The sequence below is a fragment of the Podarcis bocagei genome (genome assembly GCF_964188305.1).
Source record: "Podarcis bocagei genome assembly, chromosome: 4".
Lineage (NCBI taxonomy): Eukaryota > Metazoa > Chordata > Lepidosauria > Squamata > Lacertidae > Podarcis > Podarcis bocagei.
Window position 1 is genome coordinate 101,327,448 of NC_138128.1, and position 16,473 is coordinate 101,343,920.

General features: G+C 41.9%; 1 protein-coding gene across 4 annotated transcripts in view; it reads left to right on the forward strand.

Moving 5' to 3' along the window:
* The window catches only part of TTC38 (tetratricopeptide repeat domain 38), a 92,816-nt gene that overhangs the window by 27,109 nt on the left and 49,234 nt on the right, over positions 1-16,473 (forward strand). For 3 of the 4 annotated variants that reach the window (XM_081191028.1, XM_081191027.1, XM_081191026.1), the window contains one exon: positions 11,263-11,349. The exons of the other annotated variant lie outside the window; for it this stretch is intronic. In XM_081191028.1, coding sequence (XP_081047154.1) covers positions 11,263-11,349 — 87 coding nt within the window. The remainder of the gene's footprint in view (positions 1-11,262; positions 11,350-16,473) is intronic. 4 annotated transcript variants of the gene reach the window in all.

Consider the following 16,473-nt stretch of genomic DNA (forward strand, 5'->3'; position numbering starts at 1 on the left):
TAAAGTATTTGTGGGGGGACCCATTTGAGAATACTGAGGGATGGGGCTTGCCTTATCTAATGTGGAACTGAATCCCATAACTCTGGGGCCACTGCCAAAATGGCCCTGTTCCATGTGCCCAACAACCTTTTAATCTTTACTTGCAGACATCTCAACGGGGCCTCCAAGATCATAGAGTACACATAGGTTGATACAGCTGCAGGCAAAAAGGCCCAAACCATTCAGGGATTTAAAGGCAATCACCAGGACTTTGAATAGGTACAATATGTATTCTGACCATCTGGGGGTGGCTGGCACTATGGTCTAAACCACTGAGTCTCTTGGGCTTGCCAATTGGAAGGTCAGCAGTTCGAGTCCATGCAATGGGGTGAGCTCTCATTGCTTTGTTCCAGCTCCTGACAACCTAGCAGTTTGAAAGCATACCAGTGCGAGTAAATAGGTACCATTGCAGCAGGAAGGTAAACAACGTTTCCATGCACTCTGGCCCTTGTCTCGGTGTTCTATTGCACCAGAAGTGGTTTAGTCCTGCTGGCCACATGACCTGGAAAGCTGTCTGCGGACAAACGCTGGATCCCTCAGCCTGAAGTGAGATGAGGCCTGCACCCCATTGCCAAATTTGACTGGACTCAACCATCTAAGGGTCCTTTACCTTTACTTCTGACAATCTGGCTCCAACATCTGGCTACAATTGTGTCAACTGAAATTTCTGGATGATCTTCAAAGGCAGCTCCCTGCAGAGTGCCTTACAGTAGTCCAGCCCCCATGGATAACTGGGGCAAAGTCCACTCTCTCCAGATAGGCTGGATAAGGACCTAATTGGACCCTAAGCTGGTAAAAGCTGCCCCTGGCCTCTCCCACCACCTAAGCATTCCCAATTAGCGCTGAGTCCACTAAGTTCTACAAAGGACAAACAGGCCAGTCTCTATACAAAAGAAAGAATGAATACAAATTTAAAATCAGGAAAGGCCTGGGTAGCTCAGCTGGTTAGAGTATGGTGCTGATAACACCAGATTCACAGGTTTGAGCACCATGTGGGGCAGCTGCACATTCCTGCATTGCAGGATCCTCAAGGTCCCTTCCAACTCTGCAATTCTATGATTCTAAGGCAATACTGAGCAGCCCTATTTAGGATCCACTCTGCTCACCCCAAAAAGGGAAAGGGCTAGAAAAGGTGCTCTAAACATAGTCTGCCTCCCTTTTTCCCTGACTGGATTACCAAGCCCTGAAGGGTCACCACCCAGCAGTCATAAAAGATAATTGAACTTTGGAACTGGAATATACAGAATTTGTTGGATAAGACAGATAATGAGAATCCCGAGCACAGGACTGCAAGAGAGTTGCAACGTTTTAACATTGATATTGCAGTGCTTCAGGGTTAGCAAAATGCTTATTTTTTATTTTTTTTGGCATTTTCCTGCATCATCAGGACTATGAAGCGTTTCAATTAAAGCAAGGGTTTTCTAAGGTTTGTGCTTGTCTATTTTGCTTTGCATGACCTGCAATATGTATTTGTATCTTGCTCTTCCACCAGGAACTCCAGGTTATATGCATTATTCCCTCCACCTGTTATCTTTGCAACAGCCTTATGAGGTAAGGTAGGCTAAGTTCCTGCCAATAGATCAGAGCTTTCCAAACTGGGTCTTGCAACACGCTAGTGTGTTGGCTGCAGTGTGTGGGTGTGTCGTGCAAATGCTCCCCGCGCTCTTATGGATTAGTTTAACCTCCAGTTTGCTAGTAAAACTGAATTGCTGTGTCATGAAATGATGCATGTCTAAAAAGTGTATCACCAACATGAAAAGTTGGGAAAACTCTGCTGTCAGGGCTGCCTCAGGTCTCAGCTCACAAAAGACCAACGCCAAGTTCTTCTTATATACAAGGATGTTTATTGCAGTTCATAGTTAGTTCCATCTCCGAGGCGTGCAGCCCCCACGTCTGTTAGCCTTAGACCGTTGAAGTCCCCTCTGAATCAGTCCCTCCCCTGCACCAGTTTAAGAGGTTTACGCTGCCCCACCTTTTTCTCTCCTTCCTTTTCCGCAGGGTCTTTCTGCCCGCTGGGGTTCCGCTCCTCCTGGATTCCCCTGACGCTGATTCCCCAGACTGCTCTTCCCCCCTCCTGCGGGCTTTGGGACCTGGCTCCTCCTCCGGGCTCCCTGTACTTCTGCGCGCCTCCACATTTGAACTTGGCGTGCGCGCCCAACCTCTAACTTTCCTTTTGACAGTTATACTACTCCTTTCACTGCCCTCCTCCCCTTCCGGGATGATGGCTTGCTCTGACCCCTCCTCTTTCTCTGCTGCCAGAGCTGTTTCCCCTGGCACACTGGAACCTCCCCCCCCCCTTCACTGCGCTCTGGTGGGGAAGCTGGCCCTGATTCCCAGCTGCCGCTTTGTGGTCCCCTGCTGGCCCCCCGCTCCTGACACTCTCCCCCTGGGGCTCCCCTTGCCCTGACCACGGGCGCCCCCTTCTGGGAATCCTCTGATTCGCTGGAGAGACTCATAGAATCCCCTGCGTCATTGTCATCCTCTTCCTCGCTGTCCTGGGATTCCTCTCCATCGCTCTCCATTTCCTGCCTTCCCTGTGCCTCCGTCCCTGTACCCCTGACATCTGCAATAGATTGTGGTGTCTGCTATGTGTGAGCAGAGGAAGGCAATCTACAAAGAGTTTATTGGGCCCCCAAAATCCTGTCGGCATCCCTGCTCTGGAGGAACATTTAGTTGTCATAACCAACAACCTCCCCGCCCCCAAAAAACTTCAGCTACACAACCTTAAATTGCTGTGGCCCAAGAACGCTCCCTTCAGCTTCATTCACTCCACTCCCCATTGCCATCAAATGTGTTGTGCTTTTCTTATTTCTTTTTAACATTCGAGTTTTATGTGTGATCCAGCAGCTAAAGTAATGCGTAAGGTGTTACAGGAGAGGCAGTACCTCTGGTGGGGGGCATGTTGTGCTCCTTCTGGTGTCGCCACCCTGCACTTAGCTCTCACCTGGGGCTCCTCGAAGCTGCCAGCGTGTGACAGAGGACACGCCCCAACTGGCTGGCTAAAACAGGGGAGGGTAGGCAATGGCTCTCAAACCCTTGGTGAGTTAGGAACTTTCTCTGGATGCAAAGACAGCTTGTAACTCCTTCAAAAAAGGAAATGTGATCTGTCTGACAGGACTTATTTTTGAGAAACTCCTGCTGGGTCTTAGTAGTCACAGCATCTTTTTCTAAATGCTCACGGAAAGACCATTTGATTACCTTTTCTAGGACCATTCCTGGTACAGTGGTACCTCGGGTTCCATACGCTTCAGGTTACATACGCTTCAGGTTACAGACTCCGCTAACCCAGAAATAGTATCTCGGGTTAAGAACTTTGCTTCAGGATGAGAACAGAAATTGTGCAGCAGCAACGGGAGGCCCCACTAGCTAAAGTGGTGCTTCAGGTTAAGAACAGTTTCAGGTTAAGAACGGACCTCCGGAACGAATTAAGTACTTAACACGAGGTACCACTGTATTGATGTCAACCTCACCGGTTCTTCCTATTTTCCCTTAAGCATGAAAGGAGTGATTTGCTGTTGTCTTTTGAACCTATGTTTTCTTAGTGTTAAGTAGATTTATACTTTAGCAGAGCAACTTGTAAAATTTGGGAGGCTGAATTCAAGTCTCATAATCAGGTATCAAATCTTATCATCACTGCACAGTACAGCTGCTTCACATGGCTCCTACCACTGTGCCACTGGGTATGCAAACATCTGCCATTGCAGGAAAAGGAAGGAGGAGCACACAGGGACAGAATGAAAGGGAGTGGGCACAGACACAACAGCAGGGGCAGACTTAGGGGAGCGCAATCCGTTTGCTTGCACTGGGTGCTGAGCCAAGAGGGGGTGCTGCAACAATGATAAATAACAGAAGGCAAAGGGGGGGGGCACCAACATTTGGCACCACACAAGGCGCCACTGAAATTTTAAAGCCCAAAGTCCACCTATTCCTCTCCAGAGCAATACTGTGTGTCAGTCAGATGGGTAGAAGCAACCTTATTTTAATTATGTTTTATTATTTTATGTAAATTAAAGAAATAAACACAATTCAAGGAGCAATTGTCAAAGACCAAAACTTTGTGAAACTTATAGAATTTATTCAAATGAGCAGGAAAAGTTAACACTGAAGGGATGTTTACTATGGTTTCATTAAAAAAGAAAACCCCACCCCACTTTAACTTCTTAAACATCAAACATATATTGTGCAATAAGAGTGGAATTCTTAAGAAAAGGCGTAGACTAATTGTATGAACAAACACTTCTAACTACATAGAGTAACTATCTTGTGTTAACAACTAGGTAATGTTAAACTAAGACACCTGGATGCAGCCACAGAAAACTGGCTTCCTGGAAAATGATGAAATTTGAGTTTAAAACTCAGAGAGGAAGGCATGCTGTGTAAAGCATTTCTATTCTATTACCATCAAAAGTTTCTATATATGCAGTGAATCCTGCCTGCTGGTTATCTCTGGTTATCACTCATCTTTATTTGGAAAACTTTGGAGCTGTTGAGGTAAATTTGTGGTAGGGATACAGGCTGGATAATAACCACAGTTCAGCAGCTGTGTGCCAAACCCAAACCCAAGGCATAGCAACATCTATTTCACATGTAACTGGTCTGTTCCCCATCTTTTTAGAGGTTCTCACTCCTGTGCAGAAACATGTGCATGCTGAGAAGTTCCTGAAATTAGTGAATCAGTGTATATTTCGAATGTATATGTTCACTTCACTGATAAGTCTTCTGCCAGTAATTATGGAAATCACTAGAGATATCAGAGATGGGATCACTGAAAGGTGACTGATAAGTTACCTTAATGCAAGTTTGGGTATTTGGATGATATAGCAAGAAAATGTATAGGATGTATAAGAAATGTATAGGAAAACATTGCAGAAATTAATCAATTTCTTATCCATCTCTTTTTCAAACTGGAAGGTAAGCTATTTATCAATTATTCTATTATTATTATTCCTTTTTAAACTGTTGCACATAGTTTTTTCTTTGTTTTCCATACAGCATCCTGTTAAACATGACTGTCTGTGTTGTGGTCCGTGTACCAGTGGTCACAAAAACCCATGCACTATAGATCTTTTGGATCACAAAATCCATCATTTCAGCTTCATGTGCATGTTCTGGATAGATAGATCTCTTTGCCTCCGTATAAGCAGAGATCATAATAGCTTGCAATAAATTGAGGAAAACACAAATCATCACAAACAAAAAGGAAGTTAAAAAGAGCCCTGCCAGAAACCTATCAGCTGCAAATTCAGTTCCCCTGAATGCTAAGGCGCAGTAAGATAACACAGTAGTAAAGGAATAAAGCAAAGTACGGTAACTTTCTTCATGTTGGCCAAATCCTAAATACCCAACTGACATATATGCAAAAAAAAAAATGGCCCCTCCTACAGACAAGTTAGTAATTGTAGGAAGAGCTTCAAACAAAGACTTTTGGGCCAAGCGGACATCAAACATAAACCTGAGATACCGGTATGTTTTCATAACGAGGAAAAAAGCCAGTAATGCCTTAACTGTTCTGACAACTCGATCGAAATGAGCAGCTGCATGGAAGGGAATGAATTGTTCTTGATTATACAAATAAAACTGTATTAACTCAAAACCAAGCTTCAATCTGAATAGAATCAGCAGCAAAAAAATTAGACAGACTGTCTTAATTCCAAAATTAATTAAATTGGCAGCTGTTTTTATATAATTCAGCCTTTCTTGACGCAGCATGCGATATTCATCCACAATATAAAATATAAGTATAGCTACAATACATAAAAAAAAGAAAACCACACTACTGGTTTGGTCAGCTAAAAGTGGGAGCTTATAAGAATGAACTGACACACTGCTGACAAGAGGGCCAACATATGAAAATTCAAATATGACAGAAATACTGCAAAACAGATCTGCATCTGGATTAAAAGTGGTCAGCTCAATAATAGTTACCCAGGTCCTGTGATCAAGCCAGGTGTTCCTTTCCAAAGTCTTCAATCTTTCTGTTGAATTTATTTGTGGTTCTCCTGTGAAAAAATAAAAGCTGTATCCTCTGGATGGGTAGCTGTTTAATTCTCCATATGACTCATATTCCCACTCAGCAATGCTTTGTTCATAAGTGTAGCCTGAAAAGCTGGTGGGGTTGGCAGCTGGACGATTGACTGGAGCTGACCATGACCCATTGTAGTCAGCTTGATCTTCTGGGTCACCTCCATATCGGTGTACACAGTGAATATCCGTCAGAAATGCTTTTTGAAAGCTATGTAGATAGGTACATGCCCTGTCGGAATGTATACCTCTTATTTGTCTCATTCTGGGCGACCCAAGGACTTTGGACCAGGTCTCTGAAAGATAGGTTGGTTGATAGTCATTGTGTATCAACGGCAGAAGGATATTTTTCACCCATTTGTAAATATCTTCTACTTTATTTACTTCAGATAAACCAAGAGAAAATTTCTTACGCATAAATCGATTGTAGTGAAAGCTACTGGTGGTCTCTGTAGGATGAGTATACTTTAAAATTAAAGCTAAAAAGACAAAGTGACAGACCATATTTTTTGCTAAAATGTAACCTAGACTCTTAACAGTTGCTTTTTTCCTCAATATTATAAGCTCTTCGCCTTTAATTGGTTGGTATTTCTTTGAAGCTCTAAGTTTGACAAGGTTTTCGTGTAACTGTCTCATCTCCTTTGCAGGGATAGTTCTATCATTAAACTTAAGATCTTGGTATCTTGTCCATGGGATATTTCTGCAGTATTTTGGATAAATGGTATTCCAGGCTGTAAAAAAAACTACCTTAAAGGTCTCAAGGAAAAGCACACTTAGGCAAAATGAGGTAGTGGAAGCTATTAGCCACTCAAAAGAGGTTTTAGTGGAATAGGATTGGCCAAGTAGTACAATGAAGAATGAGAGCACACCAGATACAGAAAGCACCATGATCCAGGCGATGTATAGAACCCACCAAGTAGACTGTGGTTTGTGTATTTTCTCAGAAAATGTTTCATTTTCTGCTGCAACATTATTGCTGGAATTGGTGTCTCTGTGGGGGAATTGCTGGGACTTCATCTCTGAGGCTGGAGCAGCTTTTAAATTGCCTTCTTCACAAAGGTTTTCAGATGAAAAGGAGGAGCTTCCTTTTGGGTGAGCTGGAGCTGCATTCCAGGCTGAAGGTTTCTTTGATAAATGCTTAAACAAGGTTACCAGAATCAATTGCACAGGAACTGAAATCAAAGAACTTTCTATTCCAATTGTTATTGATCTCAAATACTGTAGTTCTACTGAATAAATATGTTGGTCAATATCGTTGAAGAATATAGTGTTAAACATCAGGGAGCTTAACAGTATTGCTAAGCAACAAGTCAGCCTGAGGAATCTGCTGAAAGAGTCATCGTCTAAATGAACAAAGACAGACAGCCAAAGATGGTTCTTGAACAGGTCATTGCTAATCATAATACAAAAATAATCAGTCTTGCTTAAGGGTACACTGGGATTTGTAACAGTAAATGACCTTTCTATTTGGCAATCATCCCTGCCAGGATCAAACCATTTCCTACATATAAATAGCCATGACTGTTTAGTATCCATGTTTTGTACTTTGATTCGGCTTAAGAACCAGTTAGGACCAAAGCCATGATTATTGCGCCAGATATGAAGAGAACAAATGTTTCCTAAGTCTCTCTCAGTAGTTAAGAGAAAGGTGTCAATGGATCCGTCCTGGAAGATCCCTGGGAACTGTGGATGTTTTAAATGATGTACATCACTGGCCCCATTTTGGCCAATCAGTTCAATGAAGACATCAGCATTGGTGCCTGATCTTAAACGACTTCCTGTGTATATTGTGACTAGATACCTCACCTTGTGAAAGGGATCATTGTCTGGCAAATCTATGACCTGATCCCTGATGCCAGCTTTATCTTTTCTTATGACCCAGATAGCCAAAGAGATGTAGATTATAAAAATAGCAAGAACTGTCAACCCTGTTACATGATTTTGGCCACTTGATGCTAAAAGGAACCTTTTCATATCAACTTGATTGGGAAATAAAAGTACTTTGGCAGCCAAAAATTGGATACCAAGTCCTGAGGTCCTTGATGGCCTGGGGTTGGCTGTTCTTTTGCTACGCTCTTTTGCTTTACAGATGCAATGTATCTTGGAATAGGTGGTCTGAGGGCCAAGATGACAACTCCCTTCTTTCCACTGGTTCTGAATTCCATCCAGGTCTAGGCAGGCTGCTGCAAAATGAGCAATGCGAACTATCTTTGTGGTTTGGTCTCTGACAATTGGATGTGATTGTAAGACAACAGAGATATTCAGTCTGTCTGCTCTATTGCTCTGGAAAAGAGACCAAAGCAATGATTGAGGAAGACAAAGGATATATGGAGCCTTAACTGCACAACCAGTGACATTAGTATCCATTTTAGTTGGTGTAGGAGGACTGGAATGGGAAGCAGCATACACAGCTACAGGGGGGTGGCTGATATTGTGGCCTAGGTATATAAATACATGAAAAGTAATATTTATTTTAGACACAATCTGGATAAAAATATCTTTGGAGCTTCTTTTTACTTCAAAACTAAAGCCACCAGTTGTTTTAGGGAGATTTTTGTCTGGTCCTATAGTCAAGTCAAAGATGGCCTCCTCTTTTCTAGCCATGATCATTTCAACCACATAAGGTGTGATACTGATTACATCACCGTTAGCTTTGGTTCCTGTCATTTTTAATCCAGTCACCATTGTTCCAATATCTTCTGTATAAAGCAACCATGGAAAGGGATTTCTGTCAAATTCATAAAGAACAGTGGATACCACAGCATCTACCTGTAATTCAGCATGATTACTCTTTTTCAGTTCAGTATAAAAGCAGTTCCTGCAATATTGTCTGTCAGAGAAAGTTCCTGAAACATCCCATTTCTCATCTTTCCGTAAATGCATGGCCCAGATTTCAGTCTCCATGTTAGTTTCTTGCTCCCCAGGGACTTTACCTTGTAAGACTAGATCTGCTAATATTTCTGTCACTGAAATGGTTTCTTCAATTGCATTGGCATTGACATTTCCATGGTTAAAGAGAGAAGCGCTCAAGACATTGGACAACCCGATAAATATACCATTGCCAAGGATCTCTGCTTCCTTAGAACCGAAGTCTTTGGCCCTGAGCCTTTTGAGAGCTTCACTGACCTCTCTTAGTTTTCTGACTGCAAGCAGTTGTGATTCCCTGTTTACTTCAGTAGTTTCATGTGTTACCTGACAAATACTCAAAATCACTTGGTTTATTTTCAGAACATCAGTTGTAGGTATCCTCGTAGTTATATTAAGAAGGATTTGTCGCAAATCAGTTTTAGAGCCTTGATTGGTTGGCAAAGTCTCTATATTATTTAATACAGAGGCCACCATATATACAAAATAACCTATATTAAAGTAATCTTTAGCTGCAAGCAAAGTTGTCATAGGAGCGGTTGGTCCACTGATTAAACCATGTAGATCATGCTGAACAACACGAGTTGGTTTATTTTTTATTTGCTCATACACAGTTGCTTGTAATATTACCTGAGAAGACGCTCCAAGGGCATCATACACTTGAACATATATGATTAAGGTAGAGTTCTGAGATGGTATACCAACTGGAAGAAAAGAACGAGGAGTTTTAGGCTCATGACCAGCATACACTATTATTCCCAAAACATTATTCTCTACTGAAGATACGGCACTGGTTTTGATTTGATTTGAGGATGCTATCACTTTATATGTAAGAGGTTCATTTTTGTCTTCAAATCCAATGCACTGAATGATGAATTTTGTTAGGAATGCCATGCCTATCTTTGGATTGATAACACACTTTCCTATCTGAGGTGGGCCATTCACATAAAAAGAATATTTGTAGATGGCTGACTGTCCTTCCTTTGTGGTGACTTTCAGACTAAATGTAAATGACCGCTCTGCCATGGATACAAATGCATAAGCATTTATATGCAGATATGGATTGGATCTTCCAGTTGTACTTTTTGAAGACCAATCAAAATTTATTTCACTGGACTCTGCTGAGTAAAGTGACCAGTAATAGAGAGATTTGCCACTTCTGCAATTTAGGCATTTGCCAGAAAGACAAAATCTTTCTGTTGGAATTACTGACTCACCACAATTTTCAATACATGTGACATTTAGGATTATGGCAAGAGGAGCTTGCACATGTACTATTTGTTCCGTCTGAGCTATTCTGCTACCATTTTGAACCACCAGGCGAAAATAATACACATTATTTCCTTGAAGTGTTTCAGGTTGCACTCTTTGAACTGGAACAGAGCATGTTATCCATTTTAAATCTACCTGATCTGGATGACATTTCCCGTTTTCACTTAGAGTCATTGATGTGTAGTCTGATTTTTGTTTGCTGCAATACCACGTAAAGGACAGCCCTTTAGAGGGTTGGACTGCCTCACCATTGTAGTATGAAGATCCATTAAGTATCCACTCATCAGAAAATCCAACTGTCCGGATACTGCCTCCAGCAATGACAGCCACAAAGGTATCTGATCCAATCTTGACAAACAGTGAATCAGATCCTTCCATGCTCTTCCATGTATCCAAAGAGGTTAATTTCATTGTAAAATTAAAGAGATACAAGCCATTATCTAAGACAGGACCAGGTACTTTTAATATGGTGGAATTTCTTCTTCCAATGCTAGGTGGATTAAAAGGTTTTGACCAATCTGGTGTAGTAGTCAGATCTGGAACTTTATAGATGTTCCAAATGACATTTGTTTGATTAGGACCTGGACAAGTGATACGTGTATCAGCAGCCAGAGTAAACTCTGTTCCTTGGGTATAATATACCACACGTTGAGAAGCATCTGGCTTCTGGATACTAATTTCCTTAATAGAACAGGGTTCTTGATGGCAAGCTATGCTAAATCTGAGGGCCTTTGAAGCATAAGTGTTGACTGTGGCTTTTAAAATAGCTGGCATAAGTCCATTTCCAATGCATTTCACCTTTGCTACAAAACCAGTGAAGAGGGCAGAGTTGAAAGTTAAGAAAGAATCAGAAATGAATTGCATTGCATTTTTGACATGATTTATGTAGGTGAAAGTATAGTTCTGAACTGGGTACTCGCCTCTAGAATCAAAAAGTTGAAGGTTGAAGGTCCACTCACACTGTAGCAGTGGATGTTGCACAGGAATAAACCACACAATAGAGACCAAACTGTCTTCAGGAGAACTGTTATTAAAAACGTGAACTTCAATATCTTTTTCACCTAGAGACCTGAACAAAGTCCCTTTCCGGTTCAGATACACATGGATGCTGAACTTGGACAATTGCAGCTGCATGAATTCAACAATGATCAGGTAACAGAGGCTCTGCTCCTCGTAAAAGATATAGTGGGAGCTGTAGCCCTTCCTAGTGGTGCTGTCTTCCTGTGTAGAATAGTACAATCCCAGTGTGTGGCTAAAAATGTAGATGCCTCTTCTGGTTTTCTGTGGATTGAGTGTGAGATAAGTTGCGGCTCCAGTGCTTGCTCTGAAAATCAAAGTCTCATTAAAGAAATCAAGTTTTCCCGCCAGTTGTTCAGGCATCTTCTCATTAGTACGGAAATAGACACTGGCCACCACCTTCTCCTTGGAGTGATATGGTATGGGAACAGCACAGAAATTGCTGCGTAGAGCAAAATGGTTGTAATTGTAGAAGTGAGACCACTCTCTTGTATCATGCGTGCTTAATAGTTTATAAGCTACTATTCCTTGGCTGAGCTGTAGAAGACTCCAGGAAAGGCTGATTGTCGCATGTGGGTGGCTCAGCAATTTGGAACGTACACTAAAGACATGCAACAGGGCAGGCTCCACATATAATTCTATGCTAAGGCTGATCAGAGGTCGATGCTGAACACTGACTGAAGCGGTATAGAATCCACGATGGGGATAGCATACAGTCAGGTGGTAGCTATAGTACGATGCGCAGACCTGGTACAATTCTGCATTAGGGTAGCCAGCGAATGGAAGTGGTTCACTGTGCTGGTTGCTGGGAATGAGGAGATCTTCTGGACTACCCCCTTGGCTCCTGAAGCGATAGCTCCATGAGGAACTCTTAAGGCGTGCGCACCAACCCAGGTGCACTGGCTGCCATTCAAAAACTGGAAGGGTGCGTGGCCAGAGCAGGAAAAGTCGGACATCTTGCCCAGTAACCTCAATGCTCAGGTTGTGGTGAAAGCACAAGGGTGCAGAGCACAAAGTTGATGTACACTGTACTGTGATCCGACTATAAGCCCATGGTGGATAGGGACCTTCTCCTGGCAGGCCTTGACCCAGCACCAACTCACCTAGCCAGTTATCTGTACTGTTTACCAGGATGGAATCTCGGTACCAGTGGCAATGAGGAGCGGGTTGTAAGTCTGTCTCTCTCTTTTTAGAATTCACTCCTCGTGCTCTTGAGTAGCACAATTCAATGTATTCATCCCACAGACATGAAACCTGGAGTTCGTTATCTTGACGTTGATAAACACGATTTTCTGGCTTTGAACAAGTGACTAACAATGGTGGTGGAAGGAGATCAAGAGGAGCTGCCACTCGGTATTGCAAGCAACATGAACAGCAGAAGAGGAAGACATGACATGAAAGGTACCTCATCATTGACAGGAAAAAGAAACCTGACTCAGTAGTAACAGTTATCTCCTAGCAACAGCACAAAAAGAAAGTCTGCATGGATTCTAGAACCTTTCTGCTGTTGCCTTAGGCAACTCATGCCCATTTTCAATATGGCCACAATAGTCCTTGTCTTTTTCTGTGGTTGAATCCCACACTCCTCTTCATAGTCCTCACATTACCCTGGATTTGTATAAACCTGTGTTATTGCCATGTTGCCCAGATGTATCTATTACAATTTTAATGGAGAATGTTTGGTAGGACTTTAATTTTGAAAAGGCAATGACTGTGATAAAACTGGAGCTTGAGTGATTATTTCCCAGGATTATATTCCATCTAAATAGCGTGTATGCTTATCTCTATATCTTATGAATCCCATAAGCACTGGAAATCCCAGATCTTTAATTTTCTCTGTAAATTACCCCATGAGAAATGGGAACATATTAGAACTGCTACCTGTTGGCTTTTGGGTAAAAGATGCCTCTCTTTTCTTTCAAGCCAACTCTTCCTATGGAGTCTTTTTTTTATAAATGATATTTATTAGTTTTTCAACATTTCCAACACAACACTACAAACAAACAAACAAACAAAAGAAAAAAGAGAAAAAACAATACAAATACAATACAAAAACGCTATATGGACTAACAAAACAAACAAAAACAAACAAAAACAATTTAAAAACACCTCAAACATTTTCAATATCTTATATTTCATTCACTTATTTCCAGCGACCTCCTCACACCTCTCTTTTTGTATTCCACTTCTATTATTTGTTTCAGCAATTCTTTTCCATCTTACTCTGTTTTCTGTTCTATAATTATCTTAACACATTCTTGCCATACTTTTCATTTAATTTTCTATTAATCTATTTATACTTAATTCCTTATGACATTTCTACTAAAGCCATGTAATTTCATTCCAACATTTTTCTAACATTCCTTAATTTTACAATATTTTTATAAATAGTCTTTAAACTTTTTCCAATCTTCTTCCACCGACTCTTCACCCTGGTCTCGGATCTTGCCAGTCATTTCCGCCAATTCCATATAGTCCATCAACTTCGTCTGCCATTGTCCAACACTTCAGTGTTTTCAAAAAGCAACCATTCTCTCAACCAGCAAAAAGCAGATGGTTCACAACGACGTTTAAAGGTCTGGCAGGGCAGGTCCACCTCCTTCTTTGGCATCCATCAATATCTTAAGTTTTACTCAAGGCTTCCTGCCCTGCCAAACAACTCTAGGAGCATCCCTCTGCCACCTTCTGTAACCCTCCATCCCATCCAAAGCTTGCAATGTTTGAAACAAAAGCAACATTCCCAGCAACACAGCAGCCCTCATCCCCACCACAGTAACTCGGCCCAACAGTAACAACTTCTGATTTGTCCATATTTCCAAATCCCCCTTCTCTTCAATCCAACATCCTTCACAGTTATCCTTAAGCAGATTCACATTTTTGGCGGTCATACTAACCTCCAAATACCTCTCTTTCTCAACCAATGTTAGTCCTGTCACCTCCTGAAACTCTGTCAAGCTTTCCTTTTCCAATTCAGATAGGGCTCTGGTCTTCAAATTCATCCATTCTTCTTTAAATTCAATCATAATGAATGTCAGCTTATGTTCATCAGGTTGTCTTTGTATGGATGGGACTCTCCTCTCCAGTTGTATTGCTTTAGATTCAGCAGGAAGGGTTTTTCCCCTGACTTCATCTGCAGTTTGCCGTATCAGAGTAGATTCCAGTGTCAGTTTCTGGGTGGTTTCTGAATTGGTATTCACCTTTTGTCCCAAGTTATTTAAACTTTCTACAATTAAATCAATTTCAATATTTGCAACACCCAATTTCACATTTATCGCATCTGTTTTCTTGTGGAGTTGTTCCAGCGAATCGTTTATTTTCAATAATGCAGCCACTAAGGCCTCCTCTGTCGACATCCCGTCTGTTTTTTCCTTTCCGTTTACCATAACACTTAAGAGATTCAAGGTCAATTCCAAAGTCTCACACTTTTTTATCTTGCAGCTGGAAATTCCCCTAGCCCAGCTCCTGTAAAGTAACCAATTTCAAAAGCTTCCACTAGGGGAAAACAGGTTGTATTTGTATCAGTCAATATGTCTTCTTTTAAACACAGTTTCAATAATCCAAAGTTAGTTTCAATTTTCAGTTACTTTCCTCCTTTTTTAAAAAACAACCGGAGACAGTAGAAACAATGTATTCTCTTGATGTCAATGAACGTTCTAAACGCTGTCAATGGACGTTCCAAGAAACATCAATCCTGCTAGCAGCCCGTTTCCAGGGTCAGAGCGGCGGTATTTTAACTCTCTTAACTCTCTCCTACAGGCATATTCAGTCCACCACTTCCCCCCCTCTTCTCCTGCCTCCAAAAGGGGGGGATTTAGTTCTTTACCGATGGAAATTTAGTCCTTTACAAAAGGCTTTCCAAGACTTTAGCTTGCAGTCTCCTTGCTTCAGTTAATCTACAAAAAAGGGAGGCGGACTTCCTGTATTGAACCTCCCCGTTTCGATGCCAGATTAAACGTTTAAAAATCCAATTCTTCCCAATTCAGCTCTACTCACGGGTAATTACTTTAGAGTCAAATTGTCCACAAGAAAAAGTCAGTGCTCTCCGACAACAGCTATGCGGCTTCGCTCCGTGGAAGAAGCAGACAATTCGAAGCACCGCACCACTCACCCCACATCGCTCCGGATCACTGAAACCGGGTTTCCCCACGAGTAGGGGAGGCGCAAAAGGTGCCCACCGAATCCCACGTTCACAGGCTTCTCCCGCCTGTGATTTTTACGGGTATCCGCCTTCGCCGTGGCGGTACAGACCCAAATTCCCACGGGGCAAATTCCTCCCGGTCAGAGGAATTCCGCCATTGCCGGAGGCACCAACCCGGAAGTCTTCCTATGGAGTCTTTGGCAGAACCACTGAGTACACAACACATCACACAGAAATTTAGCCTAAATAACTTCTCCTTTTCCCCTTCACCTCCCCCTCCTTCAAGTTGAATTTATGTCATGCACATTAATGATACTATTAGAGGTCACTATTAGAATGAGTAAGTGGTAAAAATTGTGATATTTAAAACATGTATACCTCAGCTTTCCACAGGAATGGAATTCAAAGGCAGTTTACAAAAAAGAACAGCCTACAATGAAATCTCAGAAATAAGGAATTAAAATACAGAACAAATGGCTTACAAATACACTAAAATAAAGAGCTCATATCCTAACTCACCAAAGGCCATTGTAATTTGCGACCTATAAGATAAAAGAAGAGTGTTGGGGATGTAGGGGAGAGGGGGAAGTCAACAGAAACCAGTCCTGTGTGTTAAAGGCATCCTCTAAGTGACCATCTGATGCGTCTGACTGAGGCCTTTGCGCTCTTGTAGTCTGTCTGTCTGTTTTTGTAAACTATATACTGTACAGAGTACAGTGGTACCTCGGGTTATATACGCTCGGGTTATATACGCTTCCTCCCCCTTTCCGTGTAACCTGTAGTACCCGTGGTTCAACCCAATTGCAACCTTTGTACGTAAACCTTAAGTTGTTCTCTGTTAACAACCTTAGACAACAGATCAGCAGGAATTTCATTTCCTGCCATGTAGGACACCTGAATAAGTCCTTTCTGAATACACTCTCTTGCACGATGTAGCTTAATCTGCAAGTACTTGGTTCTTTGCTTGCAACTCTCTGAGTTCAGCAAAGCCAAACAAGATCTATTGTCTTGATACACTTGTATAGGACATTTCACAGAAACTCTGATGTCCTTAAACAGTTGCATCAACCATTCACAATCCATGAGTGAAAATGACAGAGCATTGAGTTCTGCTTCACAGG